The 26,891-nt window shown below is 38.3% G+C and overlaps 1 protein-coding gene across 1 annotated transcript in view; it reads left to right on the forward strand.

Annotated features, from left to right (window-relative positions):
- The window catches only part of GABRA3 (gamma-aminobutyric acid type A receptor subunit alpha3), a 289,627-nt gene that overhangs the window by 98,315 nt on the left and 164,421 nt on the right, over positions 1 to 26,891 (forward strand). Inside the window, exon 3 of the mRNA XM_007993008.3 lies at positions 25,598 to 25,719. Within this exon, the coding sequence (XP_007991199.1) occupies positions 25,598 to 25,719 (122 nt within the window). The remainder of the gene's footprint in view (positions 1 to 25,597; positions 25,720 to 26,891) is intronic.

Below are 26,891 nucleotides of genomic sequence, written 5' to 3' on the forward strand. Positions count from 1 at the left end.
GTGCTTTACTTCCGATTACGTGGTCAATTTTGGAGTAAGTACGATGTGGTGCTGAGAAGAATGTATATTCTGTTGATTTGGGGTGGAGAGTTCTATAGATGTCTATTAGGTCTGCTTGCTGCAGAGATGAGTTCAATTCCTGGATATCCTTGTTAACTTTCTGTCTCGTTGATCTGTCTAATGTTGACAGTGGAGTGTTGAAGTCTCCCATTATTATTGTATGGGAGTCTAAGTCTCTTTGTAAGTCTCTAAGGACTTGCTTTATGAATCTGGGTGCTCCTGTATTGGGTGCATATATATTTAGGATAGTTAGCTCTTCCTGTTGAATTGATCCCTTTACCATTATGTAATGGCCTTCTTTGTCTCTTTTGATCTTTGATGGTTTAAAGTCTGTTTTATCCGAGACTAGTATTGCAACCCCCGCTTTTTTGTGTTCTCCATTTGCTTGGTAAATCTTCCTCCATCCCTTTATTTTGAGCCTATGTATGTCTCTGCGTGTGAGATGGGTCTCCTGAATACAGCAGACTGATGGGTCTTGACTCTTTATCCAGTTTGCCAGTCTGTGTCTTTTAATTGGAGCATTTAGTCCATTTACATTTAAGGTTAATATTGTTATGTGTGAACTTGATCCTGCCATTATGATATTAACTGGTTATTTTGCTCATTAGTTGATGCAGTTTCTTCCTAGCCTTGAAGGTCTTTACATTTTGGCATGTTTTTGCAATGGCTGGTACCGGTTGTTCCTTTCCATGTTTAGTGCTTCCTTCAGGGTCTCTTGTAAGGCAGGCCTAGTGGTGACAAAATCTCTAAGCATTTGCTTATCTGTAAAGGATTTTATTTCTCCTTCACTTATGAAACTTAGTTTGGCTGGATATAAAATTCTGGGTTTAAAATTCTTTTCTTTAAGAATGTTGAATATTGGCCCCCACTCTCTTCTGGCTTGAAGAGTTTCTGCTGAGAGATCTGCTGTTAGTCTGATGGGCTTCCCTTTGTGCGTAACCCGACCTTTCTCTCTGGCTGCCCTTAAGATTTTTTCCTTCATTTCAACTTTGGTGAATCTGGCAATTATGTGTCTTGGAGGTGCTCTTCTCGAGGAGTATCTTTGTGGCGTTCTCTGTATTTCCTGGATTTGAATGTTGGCCTGCCCTACTAGGTTGGGGAAGTTCTCCTGGATGATATCCTGAAGAGTGTTTTCCAACTTGGTTCCATTTTCCCCCTCACTTTCAGGCACCCCAATCAGACGTAGATTTGGTCTTTTTACATAATCCCATACTTCTTGCAGGCTTTGTTCATTTCTTTTTCTTCTTTTTTCTTTTGGTTTCTCTTCTCGCTTCATTTCATTCATTTGATCCTCCATCGCTGACATTCTTTCTTCCAGTTGATCGAGTCAGTTACTGAAGCTTGTGCATTTGTCATGTATTTCTCGTGCCATGGTTTTCGTCTCTTTCATTTCGTTTGTGAGCTTCTCTGCATTAATTACTCTAGCCATCAATTCTTCCACTTTTTTTTCAAGATTTTTAGTTTCTTTGCGCTTGGTACGTAATTCCTCCTTTAGCTCTGAGAAATTTGATGGACTGAAGCCTTCTTCTCTCATCTCGTCGAAGTCATTCTCCGTCCAGCTTTGATCCGTTGCTGGCGATGAGCTGCGCTCCTTTGCCGGGGGAGATGCGCTCTTATTTTTTGAATTTCCAGCTTTTCTGCCCTGCTTTTTCCCCATCTTTGTGGTTTTATCTGCCTCTGGTCTTTGATGATGGTGATGTACTGATGGGGTTTTGGTGTAGGTGTCCTTCCTGTTTGATAGCTTTCCTTCTAACAGTCAGGATCCTCAGCTGTAGGTTGTAGCTGTAGGAGATTGCTTGAGGTCCACTCCAGACCCTGTTTGCCTGGGTATCAGCAGCAGAGGCTGCAGAAGATAGAATATTTCTGAACAGCGAGTGTACCTGTCTGATTCTTGCTTTGGAAGCTTCCTCTCAGGGGAGTACTCCACCCTGTGAGATGTGGGGTGTCAGACTGCCCCTAGTGGGGGATGTCTCCCAGTTAGGCTACTCAGGGGTCAGGGACCCACTTGAGCAGGCAGTCTGTCCCTTCTCAGATCTCAACTTCCGTGTTGGGAGATCCACTGCTCTCTTCAAAGCTGTCAGACAGAGTCGTTTGCGTCTGCAGAGCTTTCTGATGCATTTGTTATTGTTACTGTGCCCTGTCTCCAGAGGTGGAGTCTACAGAGACAGGCAGGTTTCCTTGAGCTGCTGTGAGCTCCACCCAGTTCGAGCTTCCCAGCAGCTTTGTTTACCTACTTAAGCCTCAGCAATGGCGGGCGCCCCTCCCCCAGCCTCGCTGCTGCCTTGCTGGTAGATCACAGACTGCTGTGCTAGCAATGAGGGAGGCTCCGTGGGTGTGGGACCCTCCCGGTCAGATGTGGGATATGATCTCCTGGTGTGCCTGTTTGCTTAAAGCGCAGTATTGGGGTGGGAGTTACCCCATTTTCCAGGTGTTGTGTGTCTCAGTTCCCCTGGCTAGGAAAAGGGATTCCCTTCCCCCTTGCGCTTTCCAGGTGAGGCAATGCCTCACCCTGCTTCAGCTCTCGCTGGTCGGGCTGCAGCAGCTGACCAGCACCGATCGTCTGGCACTCCCCAGTGAGATGAACCCAGTACCTCAGTTGAAAATTCAGAAATCACCGGTCTTCTGTGTCGCTCGCACTGGGAGTTGGAGACTGGAGCTGTTCCTATTCGGCCATCTTGCTCCGCCCTATATTGCATATTTTCTTATAATCCTAAACGAGGATTTTTTAAACAGAATAGTCCCATTTCTTTGTGACTTTTGGTCATCATAAAGAAAATTCACGGTTGCATGCCATGGCACATGCCTATAGTCACAGCTACTTGGGCGGCTGATACAGAAGGATCTCTTGAGCCCAGGAGTTCAAGGCCAGCCATGACCACACAGTGAGACTTTATCTCTAAAACAAACAAACAGAAACAAACAAAAAACTCTCAAGCACGTGTTCATTATATTCATTTGAATCTTTTATTCTTTCTTTTTTTTTTTTTTTTTTTTTTTGGAGATGGAGTCTCACTTTGTTACCCAGGCTGGAATGCAATGGCATGATCTCGGCTCACTGCAACTTCTGCATCCTGGGTGCAAGCAGCTGGGATTACAGGCATGTGCCACCACGCCCGGCTGATTTTTATATTTTTAGTAGAGATGAGGTTTCACCATGTTGGTCAGTCTGATCTCGAACTCCTGACCTTGTGATCTGCCCACCTCGGCCTTCGAAAGTCCTGGGATTACAGGTGTGAGCCACTGCGCCTGGCCAGTGTTAGTTCTTACGTCCCGTCTCCTGTTTACGATGGTTTGTTGGCATCCTGTTGTTGCTTAGAAAACCAGATAGCCTAGGTTTTTAGTAATTATGTCAAGGAGGAGGCCAAGAAATCCTACCTGAAAAAGCAGAGTGAAGTGCTTGATTTTAATAAAGAGACAATACAATCACTGCATGTTTTCTTTCTTTCTTTCCTTCTTTCCTTCCTTTCTTCCTTCCTTCCTTCCTTCCTTCCTTCCTTCCTTCCTTCCTTCCTTCCTTCCTTCCTTCCCTCTCTCTCTCTCTCTCTCTTTCCTTCCTTCCTTCCTTCCTTCCTTCCTTCCTTCCTTCCTTCCTTCCTTCCTTCCTTCCTTCCTTCCTTCCTTTCTTTCTTTCTTTCTTTCTTTCTTTCTTTCTTTCTTTCTTTCTTTCTTTCTTTCTTTCCTTCCTTCCTTCCTTCCTTCCTTCCTTCTTTCCTTCTTTCCTTCTTTCCTTCTTTCCTTTCTTTGTTTCTTTCTCAGGGTCTTACTCTGCTACCCAGGCTGGAATGCAGTGATATAATCATAGCTCATTGTAACTTCAAACTTTCAAACTCCCGGGCTCACATGATCACATAATCCTCCTGCCTGGGCCTCCTGAGTAGCTGGGACTACAGGTATAAGCCACCACACACGGCTAATTTTTAACATTATTTTGTAGAGATAGGGTCTCACTGTCTTGCCCAGGCTGATCTCAAACTCCTGACCTCAAAAGATCTTCCCACATTGTCCTCCTAAGGTATTAGTATTACAGGTGTGGGCCACCACACCTGATCTCTGTTTCTTGAATTAGAAACACTTTTCTTCTTTACTTTCCTCCAAGCCCAGTGCAAGTAATACTTTTGAGGCACGAGACTACTAAAATCATGGCTCAAATATTAGGGTTGTTTTCTCCCGAATGTCTTTTGGGTAAATAATGAAATTAAGGTAGAAATAAAGAAATTTATTGAAAGAATGAGAACAAAGATACAAATACCAGACTCTCTGGGACATGGCTAAAGAGTGCTAAGAGGGAAGTTTATAGCACTAAATGCCCAAGTCAAAAAGTTACACAGATCTCAAATTTACAACCTAATGTCACACCTAGAGGAACTAGAGAACCAAGAGGAAACCAACCCCAAAGCTAGCAAAAGACAAGAAATAACAAAAATCAGAGCTGAACTGAAGGAAATTGAGATGCACAAAAACATACAAAAGATTAAGTCCAGGGGTGTGTTCTTTGAAAGAATGAATAAGATGGATAGACCACTAGTTGTTCTAATAAAGAGAAAAAGAAAAGATCCAAATAAACACAATCAGAAATAACAAAGAGGATGTTACTACTGACCCCAGAGAAATATAGAAAACCCTCAGAGACTGCTATGAACATCTCTATGTGCACAAACTAGAAAACCTAGAAGAAATGGATAAATTCCTGGAAACATGCAACTTCCTAAGACTGAACCAGGAAGAAATTGAATCCCTGAACAGACCAATAACAAGTTCCAAAATTGAATCAGTAACAAAAAGCATACCAATCAGAAAAAGTCTAGGAACAAATGAATTCACAAATTCTACCAGATGTATAAAGAAGAACTGGTACCATTCCTACTGCAAATAATTGAGGAGGAGGAACTCCTCCTTAACTCATTCTATGAGACCAGCATCATCCTGACACCAAAACCTGGTAGAGACACAACAGAAAAGAAAACTTTTGGCTAATATCCTTGAGGAACATAGATGCAAAAATCCTCAATAAAATGTAGCAAACCAAATCCAGTAGCATACCAAAAATTGAATCCACCATGATCAAGTAGACTTTATGCTTGGGAACCTTTATGCAAGGTTCGTTCAACATATGCAAATCAATAAATGTGATTCACCATGTAAGTAGAACTAAAAACAAAAACACACATAATTATCTCAGTAGATGCATAAAAGGCTTTTGATAAAAATCAACATTATTTCATTAAAACAAAGGACTACAGGTATAAACCACCACCCAAACCAGGCATTGAAGGAACATACTTCAAAATAATAAGGACATCTATGAAAAAAAAACCACAGCCAACAGCATACTGAATGGGCAAAAGCTGGAAGCATTCCCCTTGAAAGGCAGAACAAGACATGGATGCCCTCTCTCACTACTCCTATTCAACATGGTACTGAAGTCCTAGCCAGAGCAATCAGGCAAGAGAAAGATATAAAAGGCATACCAATTAAAAGATAGGGAGTCTAACTATCTCTGTTTGCAGACAATATGATTATATACCCAGAAAAGTCTCTGCCTAAAAGCTCCTTGATCTGATTTAAAAACTTCGGCAAAGTTTCAGGATGCAAAATTAATGTACAAAAATCAGTAGCATCATACACCAACAACATCCAAGCTGAGAGCCAAATCAAAAACACAATCCCATTCATGATAGCCATAAAAGAATAAAATACCTGTGAATACAGGTAACCAGGGTGGTGAAAGAGCTCTACAATAAGCACTACAACACACTGCTCAAAGAAATCAGAGATGACACAAACAAACGAAAAAAATTCCATGAGCATGGATAGGAATAATCAATATTGTTAAAATGGCCATACTTCCAAAAGCAATTTATAGATTCAATGCTATTCCTATCAAACTACCAATGGCATTCTTTATAGAACTAGAAAAAAACTATTTAAAAATGTATATGGAACCCCAAAAGAGCCCAAATAGCCAAGGTAATCCTAAGCAAAAAGAACAAAGCTAGAAACATCACACTACCTGACTTCAAACTATATTATGGGGCTACAGTAAACAAAACAGCATGGTACCGGTACAAAAATAGACACATAGACCAAGAGAGCCCAGAAATAATGCGACAGACCTACAAACATCTGATCTTTCACAACGTTGACAAAAGCAAGCAATGGGGAAAGAAATCCCTATTCAATAAATGGTGCTGGGAAGGTGGATTAAAGACTTACATGTCAAACCTAAAACTACAAAAACCCTGGAAGACAATCTAGAAAATATCATTCTAGACATAGGACCTGGCAAAAATTTCATGATGAAGACATGAAAAGCAATCTCAGGAAACCCAAAAATTGACAAATGGGACCTAATAAAATGAAAGAACTTCTGCACAGCAAAAGAAACTATCAAGGGAGTAGATAGACAATCTACAGAATGGAAGAAAATATTTGTTAAGGTATGCATCCAACAAAGGTCTAATATCCAGCATCTATAAATAACTTAAACAAATTCACAAGCAAGGAACAACCCAATTAAAAAATAGGCAACAGACATGAACAGACACTCCTCAAAAGAAGACATTTTTTGCGGCAAACAAGCATACGAAAAAATGCTGAACATCACTGATCATTAGAGAAATGCAAATCAAAACCACAATGAGATACCATCTCATATCAATCTGAATGGCTATTTTTAAAAAGTCAAATTGTAACAGCTGCTGGTGAGGTTGCAGAGAACAGAAGAGAGAGCTCAGAAATAATGCTGCACACCTACAACTATCTCATACACTGCTGGTGGGAATGTAAATCAATTCAGCCATTGTGGAAAGCAGTTTGGTGATTTCTCAAAGAATTTAAAATGGAATTACTATTTGACCCAGGAATCCCATTATTGGATATATATCCAAAGGAATATAACCCATTCTATCATAAAGACACATGAATGCATATGTTCATTGCAGCACTCTTCATAATAGCAAAGACATGGAACCAATCTAAATGCTCAATAAAGTGTATTAGATAAAAGAAATGTGGTACATATACACCATAGAATACTACACAGTCATAAAAAAAGAATGAGATCATGTCATTTGCAGCAACATGGATGCAGCTGGAGGCTATTATCCTGAGCAAACTAACACAGGAACAATAAACTAAATACTATGTGTTCTCACTTATAAGTGGGAGCAGAACATTGAGTACACATGGACATAAAGAAGGGAACAATAAACACCAGGGCCTACTTGAGGGTAGAGTGTGGAAGGAGGATGAGTATAAGAAAATTACCTGTTGGGTACTATGCTTATTACCTGGGTGACGAAATATCTGTATACCAAACCCTCATGACATACAATTTACCTACATAACAAACCTGCACATGTACTCCCGAAGCTAAAATAAAGCTGAAAAGAAAAAAATTATCACAAAATTAGACTTGGCTAATCATAAAAAACACAAATATTAGGGTTGTCAATCTGTTTGTATTTGCCATAAATAAAGGATCCAATATAATTTTAAAATATAGACTTTGTGCTGACAGTTGTGGTACTTAAGAGCTGCTGCTTCTTTTTGATTGTTTGTTTCCATACTTTCTTAATTATGTTTTTGTGTATTGAAAAAAATCCATTACTGCATTATTTTATCCAACTTGAGTGATTTATTCAATTAAACCACCTACATTGGCTGCCACAGCCATTTTAACAATCAACAGTGGTTTATCGACCACTACTTTGTATACCTTATGTGCTAGATGTAATAGTTCTCAACATTCAGTATTTGTAAGCAAGAAAGCAGGCTCCACATTTGAAGATTATGATTTGGTAGCTCTGGGAATAGTGCCTAAAATGCCCCAGATGATTCTGGTGTAAGGAATCTTTGGGGACACAGTTCCTGTTTTTAAGAAACTAACAGTATAGTTTGGGATATGGGATTCTGGAACTTTAGAATAGCACCTGTGAAAAAACCTGTAGAGAGCATATAATCTGATTTTTAAAATTTGTACATGAAGAAACTGAGGCTCAGAAAGGAAAATTGACTTTCTTACAATGAGTTAATAGTATACCCAGGTCTAGAACACCAGTTTCTGATTCCCAGTCCTGCATTTTTGATAAAAAGCTACAGAGAGTAATTTCAACTTCATATAATAAATGAATTTCCTATACTCCTGGTTCCTAGTCAAGTATTTTGACCATTAGCAAATGGAATTATGTATGTGAACAATGTCAAGTTGAACCATTTTGAAACTGACATTTTTCTCGGTCAGAATGATCTAATATCAGCAATTTTCATAATGGGTCAACAAGTAAGTGCCTAAGCAGCAAATGTCAGGTCTGACTGCAATTTGTTGAATTTGTCAGGATCCCAGAGAATACAGATGGGACATTTCAATTATTTTAGGAGGATATATTTGCAGAGACTAATCATGAAGTTATGATCTAAGTGGAGGAAAACCACAAGGAATAGAGTGAGAACCTAAGGTGAACAGCACACATATCATGTAAATCAAGCTTTCTTAAGAGGTGCATAGATTTTTGGTGGAGGAAACAGCCAGCCTGAGAAGATTTCACAGGGAGATAGCCAGGGAATTACATGCCCAGTCTTTTCGTCTTCCTCTGATCTTCAGCCAAGGTGGCCAAACTCCAGTTGAAGCAAGAGGCTGATGGCACCTCTAATGTAGTGCATAAAAATTAGCCTTCCAGAAAGGAGAACAGAGTGGAGAATAGTGAAAAGGCAAACAAAATATGCTGCACACAAGGCCGCACTACTAATAGAGTAGTATTTATTATTAGTAGTATTTCCACACTACTAATAGAGTAGGGACTATGATTTGGGAGGAATATGACACTATATTAACACATTTTCTGCATTAACATTATATGGTGGTGGGCCATGGTGACAGCTGATGCAGTGAACTGAAGAGGAGATGACTGGGGAGTTGCTTGTCTCCTTGTCATATCTACAGCCTGACTTGGTTCTACTATCTAAAGGTATCAGTGCTTGTTAGCATCAGTATTCATCTTGAAAATGATTTTCTCAGTTCTCTTAATCTCAGAATAAACTGTCACCTGTGGCAACACATGTACTTACTTTTACTTGGAATATAAGTGTGAAAAGTCCAAACCCTTCCATTTACATGTAATTTCTATTAAAGAATCAATGCATCAATACTCTTAGCATTTGATCATTAAATCTTAAAATTTCAGAACCAGACTTGGGATCTGAGAGGCTGTCAGTTCCTCGGCTCCTATCCTGGGAAAGAATCCCTCCTGCTTTATGGTTGATGATTCACCTACCAGTTTGAATCTCTGCAGTGATAAGCTGCATTATTACCACAGGGCATAGCTCCAGGGGTTAGAAAGTGCTTCCCATATTTAGCTGAAGTCCACCTTCTTCAAACACCTTCTAGTTATAGGGCCCTGTAACATTTGCAACATTTGCTTCTTTTTCCACATAGAAGCTTTCAGATATACTCCATGCTTTCTTCTCTGCAGGCTCACTCTCATTCCTTTCAACTATTCTCTTGGCATAATGTGGTTTTCCAGACATTGCTTCAAACTGGACACTTTCCCTAGTTATCTAATTTAGCTATTTTTTTTGAAATTCGATTCCTTAACCTTACTTATTCCATTATGTTCATTTAAACTTTATATGCATAGAGTTATATGTACCAAGCTCTATTCTAAGGTATTAATATATGTTGATTCATATAATCCTTACAACAGACATGAGAGCTAAGTTATGTTATTATTCATTTGCAGATAAAATGTGGAGACAGAGAGAGGTCAGGTAACTTGCAAAACTCACACAGCTAGAAAATAGAAGAGTTAGGATTGTATATTTAGAAAACCCCATTGTCTCAGTCCAAAATCTCCTTAAGCTGATAAGCAACTTCAGCAAAGTCTCAGGATACAAAGTCATTGTGCAAAAATCACTAGTATTTTTATACACCAATAACAGACAAACAGAGAGCCAAATCATGAGTGAACCCCCATTCACAATTGCTTCAAAGAGAATAAAATACCTAGGAATTCAACTTAAAAGGGCTGTGAAGGACCTCTTCAAGGAGAACTACAAACCACTGCTCAATGAAATAAAAGAGGACACAAACAAATGGAAGAACATTCCACACTCATGGATAGGAAGAATCAATATCGTGAAAATGGCCATGCTGCCCAAGGTAATTTTTAGATTCAATGCCAACCCCATTAAGCTACCAATGACTTTCTTCACAGAATTGGAAAAAACTACTTTAAAGTTCATATGGAACCAAAAAAGACCCCACGTTGCCAAGACAGTCCTAAACCAAAAGAACAAAGCAGGAGGCATCACGCTACCTGACTTCAAACTATACTACAAGGCTACAGTAACCAAAACAGCATGGTACTGGTACCAAAACAGAGATATAGACCAATGGAACAGAACAGAGCCCTCAGAAATAATACCACACATCTAAAACCATCTGATCTTTGACAAACCTGACAAAAACAAGAAATGGGGAAAGGATTCCCTATTTAATAAATGGTGCTGGGAAAATTGGCTAGCCATAAGTAGAAAGCTGAAACTGGATCCTTTCCTTACATCATATACAAAAATTAATTCAAGATGGATTAAAGACTTCAGTGTTAGACCTAAAACCATAAAAACCCTAGAAGAAAACTTAGGCAATACCATTCAGGACATAGGCATGGGTAAGGACTTCATGACTAAAACACCAAAAGCAGTGGCAACAAAAACCAAAATTGACAAATGGGATCTAATTAAACTAAAGAGCTTCTGCACAGCAAAAGAAACTACCATCAGAGTGAACAGGCAACCTACAGAATGGGAGAAAATTTTTGCAGTCTACTCATCTGACAAAAGGCTAATATCCAGAACCTACAAAGAACTCAAACAAATTTACAAGAAAAACAAACAAACAACCCCATCAAAAAGTGGGCAAAGGATATGAACAGACACTTCTCAAAAGAAGACATTTATGCAGCCAACAGATACATGAAAAAATGCTCATCATCACTAGCCATCAGAGAAATGCAAATCAAAACCACAATGAGATACCATCTCACACCAGTTAGAATGGCGATCATTAAAAAGTCAGGAAGCAACAGGTGCTGGAGAGGATGTGGAGAAATAGGAACACTTTTACACTGTTGGTGGGACTGTAAACTAGTTCAACCATTGTGGAAGACAGTGTGGCGATTCCTCAAGGATCTAGAACTAGAAAGACCATTAGACCCAGCCATCCCATTGCTGGGGATATACCCAAAGGATTATAAATCATGCTGCTATAAAGACACATGCACATGTATATTTTTTGCAGCACTGTTCGCAATAGCAAAGACTTGGAACCAACCCAAATGTCCATCAACAGCAGGCTGGATTAAGAAAATGTGGCACATATACACCATGGAATAGTATGCAGCCATGAAAAAGGATGAATTCATGTCTTTGTAGGGACATGAATGCCGCTGGAAACCATCATTGTCAGCAAACTCTCGCAAGAACAGAAAACCAAACACCACATGTTCTCACTCATAGGTAGGAATTGAACAATGAGAACACTTGGACACAGGAAGGGGAACATCACACACTGGGGCCTGTTGTGGGGTGGGGGGAGGGGCGAGGGATAGCTTTAGGACATATACCTAACATAAATGACAAGCTAATGGGTGCAGCACACCAACATGACCCACGTATACATATGTAACAAACCTGCACGTTGTGCACATGTACCCTAGAACATAAAGTGTAATAATTAAAAAAAAAAAAAAGAAAATAGAAGAGTTAGCATTGAAACCCAGAAAGTTTGGCTCCAGAGTCCATGCTATTAATCATTATGATGTATTGCTTTTCCTGAGTTTGGATACTTTTAGGTAAGAATGAGGCACATGTCAATTTCTTTTTTTTTTAAATTTTTTTTATTATACTTTAAGTTCTAGGGTACATGTGCACAATGTGCAGGTTTCTTACATATGTATACATGTGCCATGTTGGTGTGCTGCACTCATTAACTCATCATTTACATTAGGTATATCTCCTAATGCTATCCCTCCCCCCGTCCCCTCCCCACAATAGGCTCCAGTGTGTGATGTTCCCCTTCCTGTGTCCAAGTGATCTCATTGTTCAATTCCCACCTATGAGTGAGAATATGCGGTGTTTGGTTTTCTGTTCTTGCGATAGTTTGCTGAGAATGATGGTTTCCAGCTGCATCCATGTCCCTAAAAGGACACAGACTCATCCTTTTTTATGGCTGCATAGTATTCCATGGTGTATATGTGCCACATTTTCTTAATCCAGTCTGTCACTGATGGACATTTGGGTTGATTCCAAGTCTTTGCTATTGTGAATAATGCTGCAATAAACATATGTGTGCATGTGTCTTTATAGCAGCATGATTTATAATCCTTTGGATATATCCCCAGTAATGGGATGGCTGGGTCAAATGGTATTTCTAATTCTAGATCCTTGAGGAATCGTCACACTGTTTTCCACAATGATTGAACTAGTTTACAGTCCCACCAACAGTGTAAAAGTGTTTCTATTTCTCCACAGCCTCTCCAGCACCTGTTGTTTCCTGAATTTTAATGATTACCATTCTAACTGGTGCGAGATGGTATCTCATTGTGGTTTTGATTTGCATTTCTCTGATGGTGAGTGATGGTGAGCATTTTTTCATGTGTCTGTTGGCTGTATGAATGTCTTCTTTTGAGAAGTGTCTGTTCATATCCTTTGCCCACTTTTTGATGGGGTTGTTTGCTTTTTTCTTGTAAATTTGTTTGAGTTCTTTGTAGGTTCTGGATATTAGCCCTTTGTCAGATGAGTAGATTGCAAAAATTTTCTCCCATTCTGTATGTTGCCTGTTCACTCTGATGGTAGTTTCTTTTGCTGTGCAGAAGCTCTTTAGTTTAATTAGATCCCATTTGTCAATTTTGGCTTTTGTTGCCACTGCTTTTGGTGTTTTAGACATAAAGTCCTTATCCATGCCTATGTCCTGAATGGTATTGTCTAGGTTTTCTTCTAGGGTTTTGATGGTTTTAGGTCTAACATTTAAGTCTCTAATCCATCTTGAATTAATTTTCGTATAAGGAGTAAGGAAAGGATCCAGTTTCAGCTTTCTACTTATGGCTAGCCAATTTTCCCAGCACCATTTATTAAATAGGGAATCCTTTCCCCATTTCTTGTTTTTGTCAGGTTTGTCAAAGATCAGATGGCTGTAGATGTGTGGTATTATTTCTGAGGGCTCTGTTCTGTTCCATTGGTCTATATCTCTGTTTTGGTACGAGTACTATGCTGTTTTGGTTACTGTAGCCTTGTAGTATAGTTTGAAGTCAGATAGCATGATGCCTCCTGCTTTGTTCTTTTGGCTTAGGATTGTCTTGGCAATGTGGGGTCTTTTTTGGTTCCATATGAACTTTAAAGCAGCTTTTATCCAATTCTGTGAAGAAAGTCATTGGTAGCTTAATGGGGATGGCATTGAATCTATAAATTACCTTGGGCAGTATGGCCATTTTCATGATATTGATTCTTCCTATCCATGAGCGTAGAATATTCTTCCATTTGTTTGTGTCCTCTTTTATTTCATTGAGCAGTGGTTTGTATTTCTCCTTGAAGAGGTCCTTTACATTCCTTGTAAGTTGGATTCCTAGATATTTTATTCTCTTTGAAGCAACTGTGAATGGGAGTTCATTCATGATTTGGCTCTCTGTTTGTCTCTTACTTGTGTATAAGAATGCTTGCGATTTTTGCACAATGACTTTGTATCCTGAGACTTTGCTGAAGTTGCTTATCAGCTTAAGGAGATTTTGGGCTGAGACGATGGGGTTTTCTAAATATACAATCATGTCATCTGCAAACAGGGACAATTTGACTTCTTCTTTTCCTAACTGAATCCCCTTGATTTCTTTCTCTTGCCTGATTGCCCTAGCCAGAACTTCCAACACTATGTTGAATAGAAGTAGTGAGAGAGGGCATCCCTGTCTTGTGCCAGTTTTCAAAGGGAATGCTTCCAGTTTTTGCCCATTCAGTATGATATTGGCTGTGGGCTTGTCATAAATAGCTGTTATGATTTTGAGATACGTTCCATCAATACCGAATTTATTGAGAGTTTTTAGCATGAAGGGCTGTTGAATTGTGTCACAGGCCTTTTCTGCATCTATTGAGATAATCATGTGGTTCTTGTCTTTGGTTCTGTTTATATGCTGGATTATGTTTATTGATTTGCGAATGTTGAACCAGCCTTGCATCCCAGGGATGAAGCCCACTTGATCATGGTGGATAAGCTTTTTGATGTGCTGCTGGATCCGGTTTGCCAGTATTTTATTGAGGATTTTTGCATCGATGTTCATCAGGGATATTGGTCTAAAATTCTCTTTTTTTGTTGTGTCTCTGCCAGGCTTTGGTTTCAGGATGATGTTGGCCTCATTGAATGAGTTAGGGAGGATTCCCTCTTTTTCAATTGATTGGAACAGTTTCAGAAGGTATGGTACCATCTCCTCCTTGTACCTCTGGTAGAATTCGGCTGTGAATCCATCTGGTCCTGGACTTTTTTTCGTTGGTAGGCTATTAATTATTGCCTCAATTTCAGAGCCTGCTATTGGTCTATTCAGGGATTCAACTTCTTCCTGGTTTAGTCTTCAGAGAGTGTAAGTATCCAGGAAATTATCCATTTCTTCTAGGTTTTCTAGTTTATTTGCATAGAAGTGTTTATAGTATTCTCTGATGGTAGTTTGTATTTCTGTGGGGTCGGTGGTGATATCCCCTTTATCATTTTTTATTGCATCTATTTGATTCTTCTCTCTTTTCTTCTTTATTAGTCTTGCTAGCGGTGTATCAATTTTGTTGATCTTTTCAAAAAACCGTCTCCTGGATTCATTGATTTTTTGTAGGGTTTTTTGTGTCTCTATCTCCTTCAGTTCTGCTCTTATCTTAGTTATTTCTTGCCTTCTGCTAGCTTTTGAATATGTTTGCTCTTGCTTCTCTAGTTCTTTTAATCGTGATGTTAATGTGTCAATTTTAGATCTTTCCTGCTTTCTCTTGTGGGCATTTAGTGCTATAAATTTCCCTCTACACACTGCTTTAAATGTGTCCCAGAGATTCTGGTATGTTGTATCTTTGTTCTCATTGGTTTCAAAGAACATCTTTATTTCTGCCTTAATTTTGTTATGTACCCAATAGTCATTCAGGAGCAGGTTGTTCAGTTTCCATGTGTTTGAGCGGTTTTGATTGAGTTTCTTAGTCCTGAGTTTTAGTTTGATTGCACTGTTGTCTGAGAGACAGTTTGTTATAATCTGTTCTTTTTCATTTGCTGAGGAGTGTTTTACTTCCAACTATGTGGTCAATTTTGGAATAAGTGCAATGTGGTGCTGAGAAGAATGTATATTCTGTTGAAGTGGGGTGGAGAATTCTCTGGATGTCTATTAGGTCTGCTTGGTGCAGAGTTGAGTTCAATTCCTGGATATCCTTGTTAATTTTCTGTCTCGTTGATCTGTCTAATGTTGACAGTGGGGTGTAAAAGTCTCCCATTCTTATTGTATGGGCCTCTAGGTTTCCTTGTAAGTCTCTAAGGACTTGCTTTATGAATCTGAGTGCTCCTGTATTGGGTGTATGTATATTTAGGATAGTTAGCTCTTCCTGTTGAATTGATCCCTTTACCATTATGCAATGGCCTTCTTTATGTCTTTTGATCTTTGATGGTTTAAAGTCTGTTTTATCAGAGAGTAGGATTGCAACCCCTACTTTTTTTTGTTTTCCATTTGCTTGGTAGATCTTCTTCCATCCCTTTATTTTGAGCCTATGTATGTCTCTGCATGTGAGATAGGTCTCCTGAATACAGCAAACTGATGGGTCTTGACTCTTTATCCAGTTTGCCAGTCTGTGTCTTTTAATTGGACCATTTAGTCCATTTACATTTAAGGTTAATATTGTTATGTGTGAACTTGATCCTGTCATTATGATATTAGCTGGTTATTTTGCTCATTAGTTGATGCAGTTTCTTCCTAGCATTTTACATACACAAACATTTACTTACATATAGTAATCTCTCTACCACTGAATTCTTAATATCTCAGCCACATAGCTGGGTAGACCATGTTTAGATGGGGCAAGTGCATTTTTCTTATAGGACCTGGAGAAATAAGAAATATAATTTTATTCTACCATTTTCCCTTTTGAGGTAGAAGTGCAGAATATGTAACACAGAACAGGGATGGACATGTGAGGCCACAATCAATGATACTTTGTAGGTGATGCTGTGGCTTCCTGTTGCATTATGTCAGGAGGCAAGGTTGTCTCAGTATGGCTGATACTGAATTTTATCACTTGCTTAGGGTGATGACTGTCAGGACTTTCCATTGTAAGGATATCAACCATCAGGATTAATTCAAAGTCTTTGAGCTGGTGGCCAGCTCATTGCTTTGATCGTCGCTGTGGGTGTGGGGGTAAAGAACAAATAATAGTAGGGGAGAGAATATTTCTAGTACTTTAGTTTTCTCTTCTTTTGTGTCAAAAAATCTCTTTCCACATAAACAGTGTTATAAATCGTTCTCAGCTTGGCCTATTAATACCTGCTTAACCAGAGATGTTGCCAAAATAGTGCCCGTGCGTTGTCACTGTGGTTACAGTCATTCAGATTAATTATGAGAAACAGTACTGCTTACTTTTGTCTAGAAAACTAGCTACCCTTTATGGCATTGTTTCAAAGGAAGAATGTACCCCTGCTTCTTTGCAAACTTTGGTTCATGACACATTTTAAGTTGCGATATGTCTGCTTATGGTCACATGGAATCATATCTTTAAGGTCTACTAGCTTATTTTATCATTCACAACATACACGAATTAAATATTTCTCTTTTTTTGTGAAACAGTGGCTTTCAGTTACTAAGATGGCATGAAGGACTTGGTCTTTATTTTCCCAAGTGGGTAGGTGTGTCTGAAGTCAGTACCTCTGTAGTTTTATTACCAGTCCATAGAAGCTATTTCAGAAAAGAGCAGCTGTCTTTTTCAGATGGATTTGGCATATTCTAGCCAAAATCAGGTTAGCTCTTCTCTTTTTTTTGTTCTTCAAGGAGCTTCTATAAAGAGAATGTGTGCTATTGAATTCTAGGTGTTTCTCATTTCCTCCCTAGTATATAACTGACATCCTTAGTGCTGAATCTTTAATTGAACAGTTCCACTTATAGGAAAGACTGAACTTGCAAAACGAAAACATGAGGAATATTGGGAAATGGTGAGTAATCTGATTTGCCTGTGATTGCTGGTCAGAAAGAGAAGTAGTAGAATTTGCAACTGTAAAAGTATATTGGGAACAGATTGCAGAAGGCCATGAGTGTCAGGCTTAGGTGTTGAAATTTTATTTGGTAGCTATGAAGAGTTATGAAAGGTTTGTGAGCAATGCAGAGACATAATCTGCTCAGTAATTCCAAATTTTTATTATTTAAAAAAATCTGCTCTTTCCCAGGAGATATGTGGTACAGGAAAAATGCCATCCTTTTAATGAAGTAAATCTCTTTCCTCTTTGGGATGTTGTATGAACTGCGTCAGCATCTCCACATTTGTGCCTCTCCTGCTTTCCCTTAACGTAAACACACCAGGATCCTCAATGAAGGATGCTGGCAGTGACAGCATTAGTTTAATAACTTCATTGAGGATTCTCTAGATGGTCAGTGATCTTGACTTTCTCCTATAGCCTAAAAGATAATGTATTTTAAAGGTTTTTCATTGCATTTTCAGGAGTTTGGGGGGAAGTTAATGAACAACCTTCATTTACAAAACAATTTTGTATTTATTTATTATCTTCTTTAGTTTATTTCCAAAGTTTTCTAATGTAGGTTATTGTTATCCCCATTTTACATGTATATCCCCATTTTACATATCCCCATTTTACATATTTTACATATATTTACAGGCATACCTCATTTGATTGTGCTTCGCTTTATTGTGTTTTGTGGATAGCATGTTTTTTTACAAATTGAAGGTTTGTGGCAGCCCTGTGTTAAGTGAGTCTATTGGTGCCATTTTTCCAACAGCATGTGCCCACTTTGTCCCTTGCTGCATTTTGGTCGTTCTTGCAAATTTTCATAGTTTTCATTATTTTATCTGTTATGGTGATCTGTGATCGGTGATCTTTGATGTTATTATTTTAATTGTTTTGGGGCACCATGAATTCCACTCATGTAAGACAGTGGACTTAATTGGTAAATATTGTGTTTGCTCTGACTGACTATTCCACTGAAGGGCCATTCCCCTGTCTCTCTCCCTCTCCTTAGGCCTTCCTTCTCCCTGAGATACAACAATATTGAAAATAGGCCAATTAGTAGCCCTACATAGCCTCTAAGTTTTCAAGTGAAATAAAAATTTACATGGCTCTCACTTTAAATCAAAAGCTAGAAATGATTAAGCTTAGTAAGGAAGGCATGACAAAAGCTGAGATACTCTAAAAGCTAGGCCTTTTGTGGCAAGCAGTTAGCCAAGTTGTCAATGCGAATGAAAGGCTTTTGAAGGAAATTAAAAATGTTACTCCAGTGAGCACATAAATGATAAGAAAGTGAAACAGCCTTATTGCGAATATGGAGAAAGTTTTAGTGGATAGAAGATCAAGCCAGAAACAACATTCCCTTCAAGCAAAGCCCAATTCAAAGCAATGCTATAACTCTCTTCAGTTCTATGAAGACTGGGAGAGCTAAAGAAGCTGCAGAAAAAGTTTGAAGCTAGTGGAGGTTGGTTCATGAGGTTTAAGGAAAGAAGCCATCTCCATAACATAAAATGCAAGGTGAAACACAAGTGCTGATGGAGGAGCTGCAGCAAGTTCTCCAGAAGATCTAGCTATGATAATTGATAAAGGTGGCTACACGAATAACAGATTTTGGTAGATGAAACATCCTTCTATTGGAAGAAGATGTCTTTCAGGACTTTAATAGCTAGAGACAAGAAGAAAATGCCTGACTTTGAAGCTTCAAAGCAGTGGCTGACTCTTTTGTCAGGGGCAAATGCAGTTGGTGACTTTAAGCTGAAGCCCATTGCTCATTTACTATTCTGAAAATCCTAGGACCCTTAAGAATTATGCTAAATCCACTCTCTCTATGCTCTGTAAATGAAATAACAAAGCCTGAATGACAGCACATCTGTTTATAGCATGGTTTACTGAATATTTTAAGCACACTGTTGCAGTCTTCTTCCCAGGAAAAAATACTCCTTTTGAAATGTTATTTTTCAATGACAATGCACCTGGTCACCCAAGAGCTTTGCTTTGATGGAGCTGTGCAAGATGAATGTTTACAATACAACATCCATTCTTCAGCCCATTGATCAAGAAGAAATTTTGACTTTCAAGTTTTTTTTTTTTTAATTTTCAAATGTGTGTATTGCTTTTGCATTTTTCTTTTTTTTTTGTTTTTTTTTGTTTGTTTGTTTGTTTTACATTTCATAAGGTTATAGCTTCCATAGATAGTGATTCTTATGATGGATCCAAGAAAAGTCCATTGAAAACCTTCTGGAAATGATTTACCTTTCTGGATGCCACTAAGAGCATTCATGATTCAGGGGAATAGTCAAAATACAAACATTAACAGGAGTGTGGAAGAAGTTTGTTCCAGTCATCATGGGTGACTTTGAGGGGTTGAAGACTTCAGTGGAGGAAGTAACTGCAGATGTGGTGGAAATAGCAAGAAAACTATAATTAGAAGTGGAGCCTAAAGTTGTGACTGAATTGATGCAGTCTCATGAAAAATCTTGAAGGGATGAGTTGCTTCTTACAAACAAGCAATGAGAGTGGTTTCTTGATATGGAATCTACTCCTAGTGAAGATTCTGTGAATCTTGTTGAAATGACAACAAGGGATTTAGAATATTACACAAACTTAGTTGATAAAGCAGTGTCACGGTTTAAGAGCATTGGCTCCAATTTTGAAAGAAGTTCTGCTGTGGGTAAAATGGTACCAAACAGCATCACATGCTGAAGATAAATCCTTTGTGAAAAGAAGAGTCAATTGATGAGGCAAACTTCATTGTCTTATTTTAAGAAATTGCCGCCACAGCTGCCCCAGTCTTTAGCAACCACCACCCTGATTGGTCAGCAGCCGTCCGCACTGAGGCAAAACCTTCTCCTAGCAAGAAGATTATGACTTGTTGAAGCCTGAGATGATCGTTAGCATTTTTAGCAATAAAGTGTTTTTAATTAAGGTATGTAAATTGTTTTCTAGACATAATGCTATTGAACACTTAATAGGGTGCTATACAGTATAAACATAACTTTTATATGCACTGGGAAACCAAAATATTTGTGACTCACTTAATTGTAATATTTGCTTTATTGCAGTGGCCTGGTACCAAACTCACAATATCCCTGAGGTATGCCTGTAGGTCTCACAGTCAGTTAGTGGCAGAGACAGAACTAAATTCCAGTCATTTGATTCTAGTCCTGTGAATTTACCACTGATCCATCTTTAGGGCTAGGAAAATGACTAAACTTGCATAACCTTCAGATAGTGTATTAGTAACATCATTTTCATTTTTAATGGTGAATTATTATTATCATATTTTATCTAACCAGTAGTGGCAAATATGAGGTGCAATGGACATGTTTTAGTGCCACTCTCATTAACTTGATAAGCATATAGCATCAAGCAATTCGTTTCTCTCTTTGGTGTTGGTGTCTTAGGTGTCTCATGTGTAAAATGAAGGGAGAGAATTATACAGTCTCTAAGGTTCTCCATAATTCTGACATGCCATGATTCCTTTTTTCCCCAAACTACCTTTGAATTCAAATGTTGCAGTTTAGTTACTGAAGAAGAAAGAGTTCTATTTAGGCTGCAGATTAAATCAGCTTCCCCACACAATAATTTAGTGCACATTAGGAGAAAAAAATCAATAATAAAGAATAAAACCATAGAGCAATATATTGAAAATAATTTGGGGATGATATTTAGCATTGATTTTTGTTTATTTATTTATTTTTTTGAGGCAGGGTCTTGCTCTGTTGCCCAGGCTGGAGCACAGTAGCGTGATCTCAGCTCACTGCAACCTCCACTTCCCGGGCTCAAGTAATCTTCCAACCTCAGCCTCCCCAGTAAATGGGACTACAGGTGTGCCACCATGTCTACCTAATTTTTGTGTTTTTGTAGAGACAGGATTTTGCCATATTGTCCAGACTAGTCACAAGCTAGCATTGCTTTTTGACTTAAAAGTTTTCAACTTTTTGATGAAGAATGATGCTAAGATATCAACAGTCAGCAGGAGGAAATGGAAATGCATTCTCATGGAAGCTAGTATTTCAGTAAGAGAGAAAGCACAGTGTATTGGTCTTATATTCAGGATTTTAAAGAATTAATTTTTCATTTTTGTGGGTACATCATAGGTATATATATTTATGGGGTGCATGAGATGTTTTGATACAGGCATGCAATATGAAATAATCACATCATGGAAAATATGGTATCCATCACCTCAAGCATTTATCCTTTGTGTTAAAGCAATCCAATTAGTTATTCTAAAATGTACAATTAAATTATTATTACTGATGTCACCCTTTGTACTATCAAATACTAAGTCTCATTATTCTATTATTTTTATACACATTAATCATCCCCACTTTTCCTCAACCACTCCACTATCCTTCCCAACCTCTAGTGACAATGCTTCTACTCTCTATATCCATGAGTTCAATTGTTTTAATTTTTAGCTCCCACAAATAAATGACAACATGCAATTTTTGTCTTTCTGTGCCTGGCTTATTTCACTTAGCATAATGATCTCCAGCTTCATCCACGTTTTGCAAATGACAGGATCTCATTATTTTTATGACTGAATAGCACTCTATGGTGTACATGTATCACATTTTCTTTATCCAGTCATCTGTTATGGATATTTAGGTTGCCTCCAAATCTTACCTATTGTGAACAGTCCTGTGACAAACATGGGTGTGCAGATACCTCTTTGATATACTGATTTCCTTTCTTTTGGGTACATACCCAGCAGTGGGATTGCTGGATCATATGGCAGCTCTATTTTTAATATTTTGAGGAACCTCCAAAGTCTTCTCCATAGTGGTTGTGCTAATTTACATTCCCACCAACAATGTATGAGGGTTCCCTTTCCTCTACATTCTCGTCAGCATTTGTTATTTCCTGTCTTTTGGATAGAAGCCATTTTATCTGGGGTGAGATGATATGTTATTGTAGTTGTGATTTGCATTTCTCTGATGATCAGTGATGTTAAGCACCTTTTCATATGCCTGTTTGTCATTTGTGTGTATTCTTTTGAGAAATGTCTATTCAAATATTCTGCCCATTTTTAATTGGATTATTATACTTTTTTCCTACAGATTTCTTTGAGCTCTTTATCTATTCTGGTTATTAATTCTTTGTCAGATGAATAGTTTGCAAATATTTTCTCCCATTCTGTAGGTTGTCCCTTCAGTTCGTTGATTGCTTCCTTTGCTGTGAAGAAGCTTTGTAATTTGATGTGATCCCATTTGTCCATTTTTGTTATGGTTGCTTGTGCTTGTAGGGTATTGCTCAAGAAATTTTTGCCCAGACCGATGTCCTGGAGATGTTCCCCAAAGTTTTCTTGTAGTAGTCTCATAGTGTGAGGTCTTAGATTTCAGTCTTTTAATCCATTTTGATGTGATTTTTATATATGGCAAAAGATAGGGGTCTAGTTTCATTCTTCTGCATATGGATATCCAGTTTTCCCAGCACCATTTATTGAAGAGACTGTCTTTTTCTCCAGTGTATGTTCTTGATATTCAGCAATTTTGGATTAACATTAATATTTTAGCTGTCTCATCACCTCTCAGGGTGTTTAAAAATTATGTCCAAGGCTTTAGTATTCTCATCTGCAGATCCATCTAGAAAAGGTAATCTCTGAAGCCTCATATATTTTCCCTATGATTCTATGAGGATTCTCCTTTCTGCCCCATCTAGTAATTCAAGATTTTTTTTTCATTCAGTTTATGAATCTACTTCCAAGAAACTGAATTAGGCTACCCAGGATCAAGATCTTCCACCGTGAGAGTTAAGAGATAATGAGAAAGGGGTTTGCACGAAATTAGTTGAGCTGCCACAGCCCTTCCCCCTACAGCCCATGTCAGATGGATCTAGACCATTGGTGGCCTGAGCCAGGGGTGGACTGTCACCTGACAATGTACCTGTATTTATCTCCTCAGCATACTGATGTCAGTTTGTTAGTTCTGCACTACAGTTCCCTTCTTTATTCCCCCTTCCCAATGGAGCATCTGTATCACTTCTTGTGATCTGTCCACTAAACCAGCCAGTCTTGTCTACTGTTGACTAGGTTCCAGTTCCTCTCTGGCCAAAGCTTTCCTTATGGCTTTTGTCTGATGAGGGTGCCAATTGCCTGTTGTTAATATTTATACTTGAATAATGCATTCGAATGCATAAACCACTAGTCTGATAAAGAGAAAACACACTTTGAATGCTTCTAGATGTGAAGCAGTAAGCCTGATAATTTTAATATATTGTATTTTTTTAACTTTAATACAACATATGTGTGAAGTTATTTTAATTTTAAAGATCCTAAAGCTATTACTAGCGGTGTTATATGGCTTGCCTAATGTCATACAACGAATAAACTCAAATGCATGTTTCCAGACTCTTTAAGCCTGCTTATTTTTTCCCATGTGTATCTATTATAGAACTTGATTATTTCAACAACTCCATAAGTTAAGTAGGGGAAGGATTACTTGCTTTGTTTTACTTTATTTTGCTTTCTGCTCTATCATAACACCTTGAACAGTAATAGACACATAGTTAATAAAAATGCATTGGATGATTAAGTGAATTAAATTAGGTTTATAAATTAAGTTCAAACTCACTTGGTTATCAGCTACAGTGTGGCAGTTTAGAGTGAGAACTATTCAAATAAGATGTTTATACACTTCTGTAACTCTTTCTCAGGACCTTTTCAGAACAGAAGCCTTGTTCACTGTTAGGGATAAATATTATGGGGAAGACATATTGATGTTTATACTCTTCTGTAGCTTTTTCTGAGGATCTTTACAGAACGGGAGCCTTGTTCACTGCTAGGGATAAATATTAGTGGGAAGATGTACTGACTGTCTCCTAAGACTCCTTCTTAACTAGAATCTTGACTTTTATAGCCCTGATTAACTGGATGCTAGGAATAGTTATTATATATGTATTAATGTCAATTTCCTGGGTTCAAGTTAAGAATGAGGAAAAACTGAGACTTAAAGACATACAAGTGCTGGCTGGGCATGGTGGCTCATGCCTGTAATCCCAGAACTTTGGGAAGCCGAGGCAGGCAGATCACGAGGTCAAGAGATCGAGACCATCCTGGCTCACACAGTGAAACCCCGTCTCTACAAAAAATACAAAAAATTAGTCAGGCGTGGTGGCGGGCGCCTGTAGTCCCAGCTACTCGGGAAGCTGAGGCAGGAGAATGGCATGAACCCGGGAGGCGCAGCTTGCAGTGAGCCAAGATCACGCCACTGCACTCCAGCCTGGGCGACAGAGCGAGACTCCATCTCAAAAAAAAAAAAAAAAAAAAAAAAAAAAAAAAAAAAAAAGACATGCAAGTGCTGTAAGATGCTTAATGGTAGCTCCAATCACAAATACACCTGGTACTAGGACCCAGGATTTCTAGCTCCTGGTCCTTTACTTGATTCCACACCATGCTTCTTGACCCTTGGCAAAAGCCATATCTTTTACCATGTTCCTATTTCCTCTGAACTACCCAGGGCCTTTATTTCTAGTCCTGTCAAACAACACCGAGCTCCTCCTCAAAAAGTGAAAGTATCAGTCACAGTGCCTAAGCCTCATTAGGTGATTAGTAAAGTGCATAGTCTTCAGAAAGACTTACAGAAGTAATCCAAATTGAAGAATCAGGAGGTACCTAAAGGACACTGGAAAGTTAGAGAAGTTGGATCATAGCCTTATGCCTGCCTCTCACTAGCAATATGACTTTGGGGAAATTTGGTTTCTTGTCTGTGTTTGTTTTCCTATGTATAAAATGAGAGTGATTAAGGCATCTTGTAATAGTCTTAAAGTCTGGTAGCTTTAACATTTGATGAACTACTACTGCTTGGTTTCCCTATCTTCATAGGATGAGGGTAGAAGTAGACTATATACAATTCAAGGATCTCTCTGACCCTGTTTTTCTGTGAACTTAAATTTCTCTGGGCTAGAAGTGAGGTAAGTTCTCAGTAAAATTTCCCTTCTTTATTTTGATGCCTGTTTAATCATGCAACACAATTTTATCAACTAACTGTATACCGGGAAATGTTCTCAGTGACATTCTGTCTAGAATTTCTGCTTGTGTCTCTTTACTGCTGGGATGGGGCCAGGATATATGCCTGGCAAAGCTCATACCAATGCTAGAGTAAGAGTTCAAGTATTAACCACACTGTCTGCCTCCTACACAAGCAATCATTGTGACAAATATGTAGTAATTGTTATTTTGGTTAAGATATAGGTCTATGTAATTGGCCCAGTCTATTAATTGAAATCTTCTTGAATTAAAATATCTAGTCATGTATTTTTTTTCCTGTTAAGAACTATTATTTTTTTCTTTTCTTTACATTGCCTCAGGCTGTCTCCTAAGCACGCCCCAGATATTCCTGATGACAGCACTGACAACATCACTATCTTCACCAGAATCTTGGATCGTCTTCTGGACGGCTATGACAACCGGCTGCGACCTGGGCTTGGAGGTCAGTCCTTTTAAGATCTTTGAAGTCCTTTTAAGATCTTCTTCTTGGCCATTGTTATCTAAAAAGAGTTATAAGGTGCCTTCAGTAGTCTGTTGGCCAATGAGATTAATGTAAAGCTGAATTTCTTCCCTATGAGCACTGAAAATTAGTCATAATCCTTCATTTCAGTAGGTGATTTCTCTGGTCTGATTTCAGAAGATTCTAGATTTTTTCTAGGTGCATATTGAGTAATACACAGATGTTCCATGACTCACAATGCTTTGACGTATGATTTTTGTCTTTATGATGTGATTTTGGGACATAGCCCAATGGATTTAGACTTATGACATTTCCAATTTATGATGGGTTTATTGGGATGTGGTCTTATAAGTTGAGGAGCATCTCTACCTCAAGGTTAGACAATGCCCATTTCTAGTAACAAAATACCAATACCTGCCTGGATGACTGGTGTAGTCCAGGAAAAGCTGAGAAACATGCCTTTGTTTTCAAAATCCTGAGCATATATCAGCCTGACACTCCAAAAAGGAATAATCTACTGGCTATGTGAGATCTTAGTTGGTTATCAGTTTAGCGTAATCAGCAATATGATCACAATAAGGTAAATGTATTATAATATATCAGGGGCTATTATAAATTCACAAAATGTAACCTAATGCTATTTTATAATTTGTAGTCTATATTCAAAATTTTCCAATTATCCCCAAAATGTACTTTATAGAAATTTTCATTGATTTAGGATTCAATCCAGGATTATGCATTGCATTTATTGTTGTGTCTCTTCAGCCTACATTCAGCATTTCTTTGTCTTTTATGACATTGATTAGATCTTCCATATTCATTTTTGAAGTAACACCATAGGAGTTAATTATGTCTTTGTCAGCACATTACTCAAGAAGGGACTTGATGTCTGTTTGCCCCATCACTGGTAGTGCTAATTTAGATGTTTACCAGGTTGCTGCACTCTAAAATTACTATATTTAAAGTTTATAATTAATATGTAATTTGTGGAGAGATGTTCTGACACTATTTTATGCCTTTTCCAGCTTGTACCCAACAGTCTTAGCAACTACAGATTATCTTTGTGAGACTAATAACAATTATAGTGACAAAATGGTGATTTTCTAAATCTATTATTATTCTACACTTATTAAATTACATTTTATTGTAAGAAA

The sequence above is a fragment of the Chlorocebus sabaeus genome, chromosome X, assembly GCF_047675955.1.
Source record: "Chlorocebus sabaeus isolate Y175 chromosome X, mChlSab1.0.hap1, whole genome shotgun sequence".
NCBI lineage: Eukaryota > Metazoa > Chordata > Mammalia > Primates > Cercopithecidae > Chlorocebus > Chlorocebus sabaeus.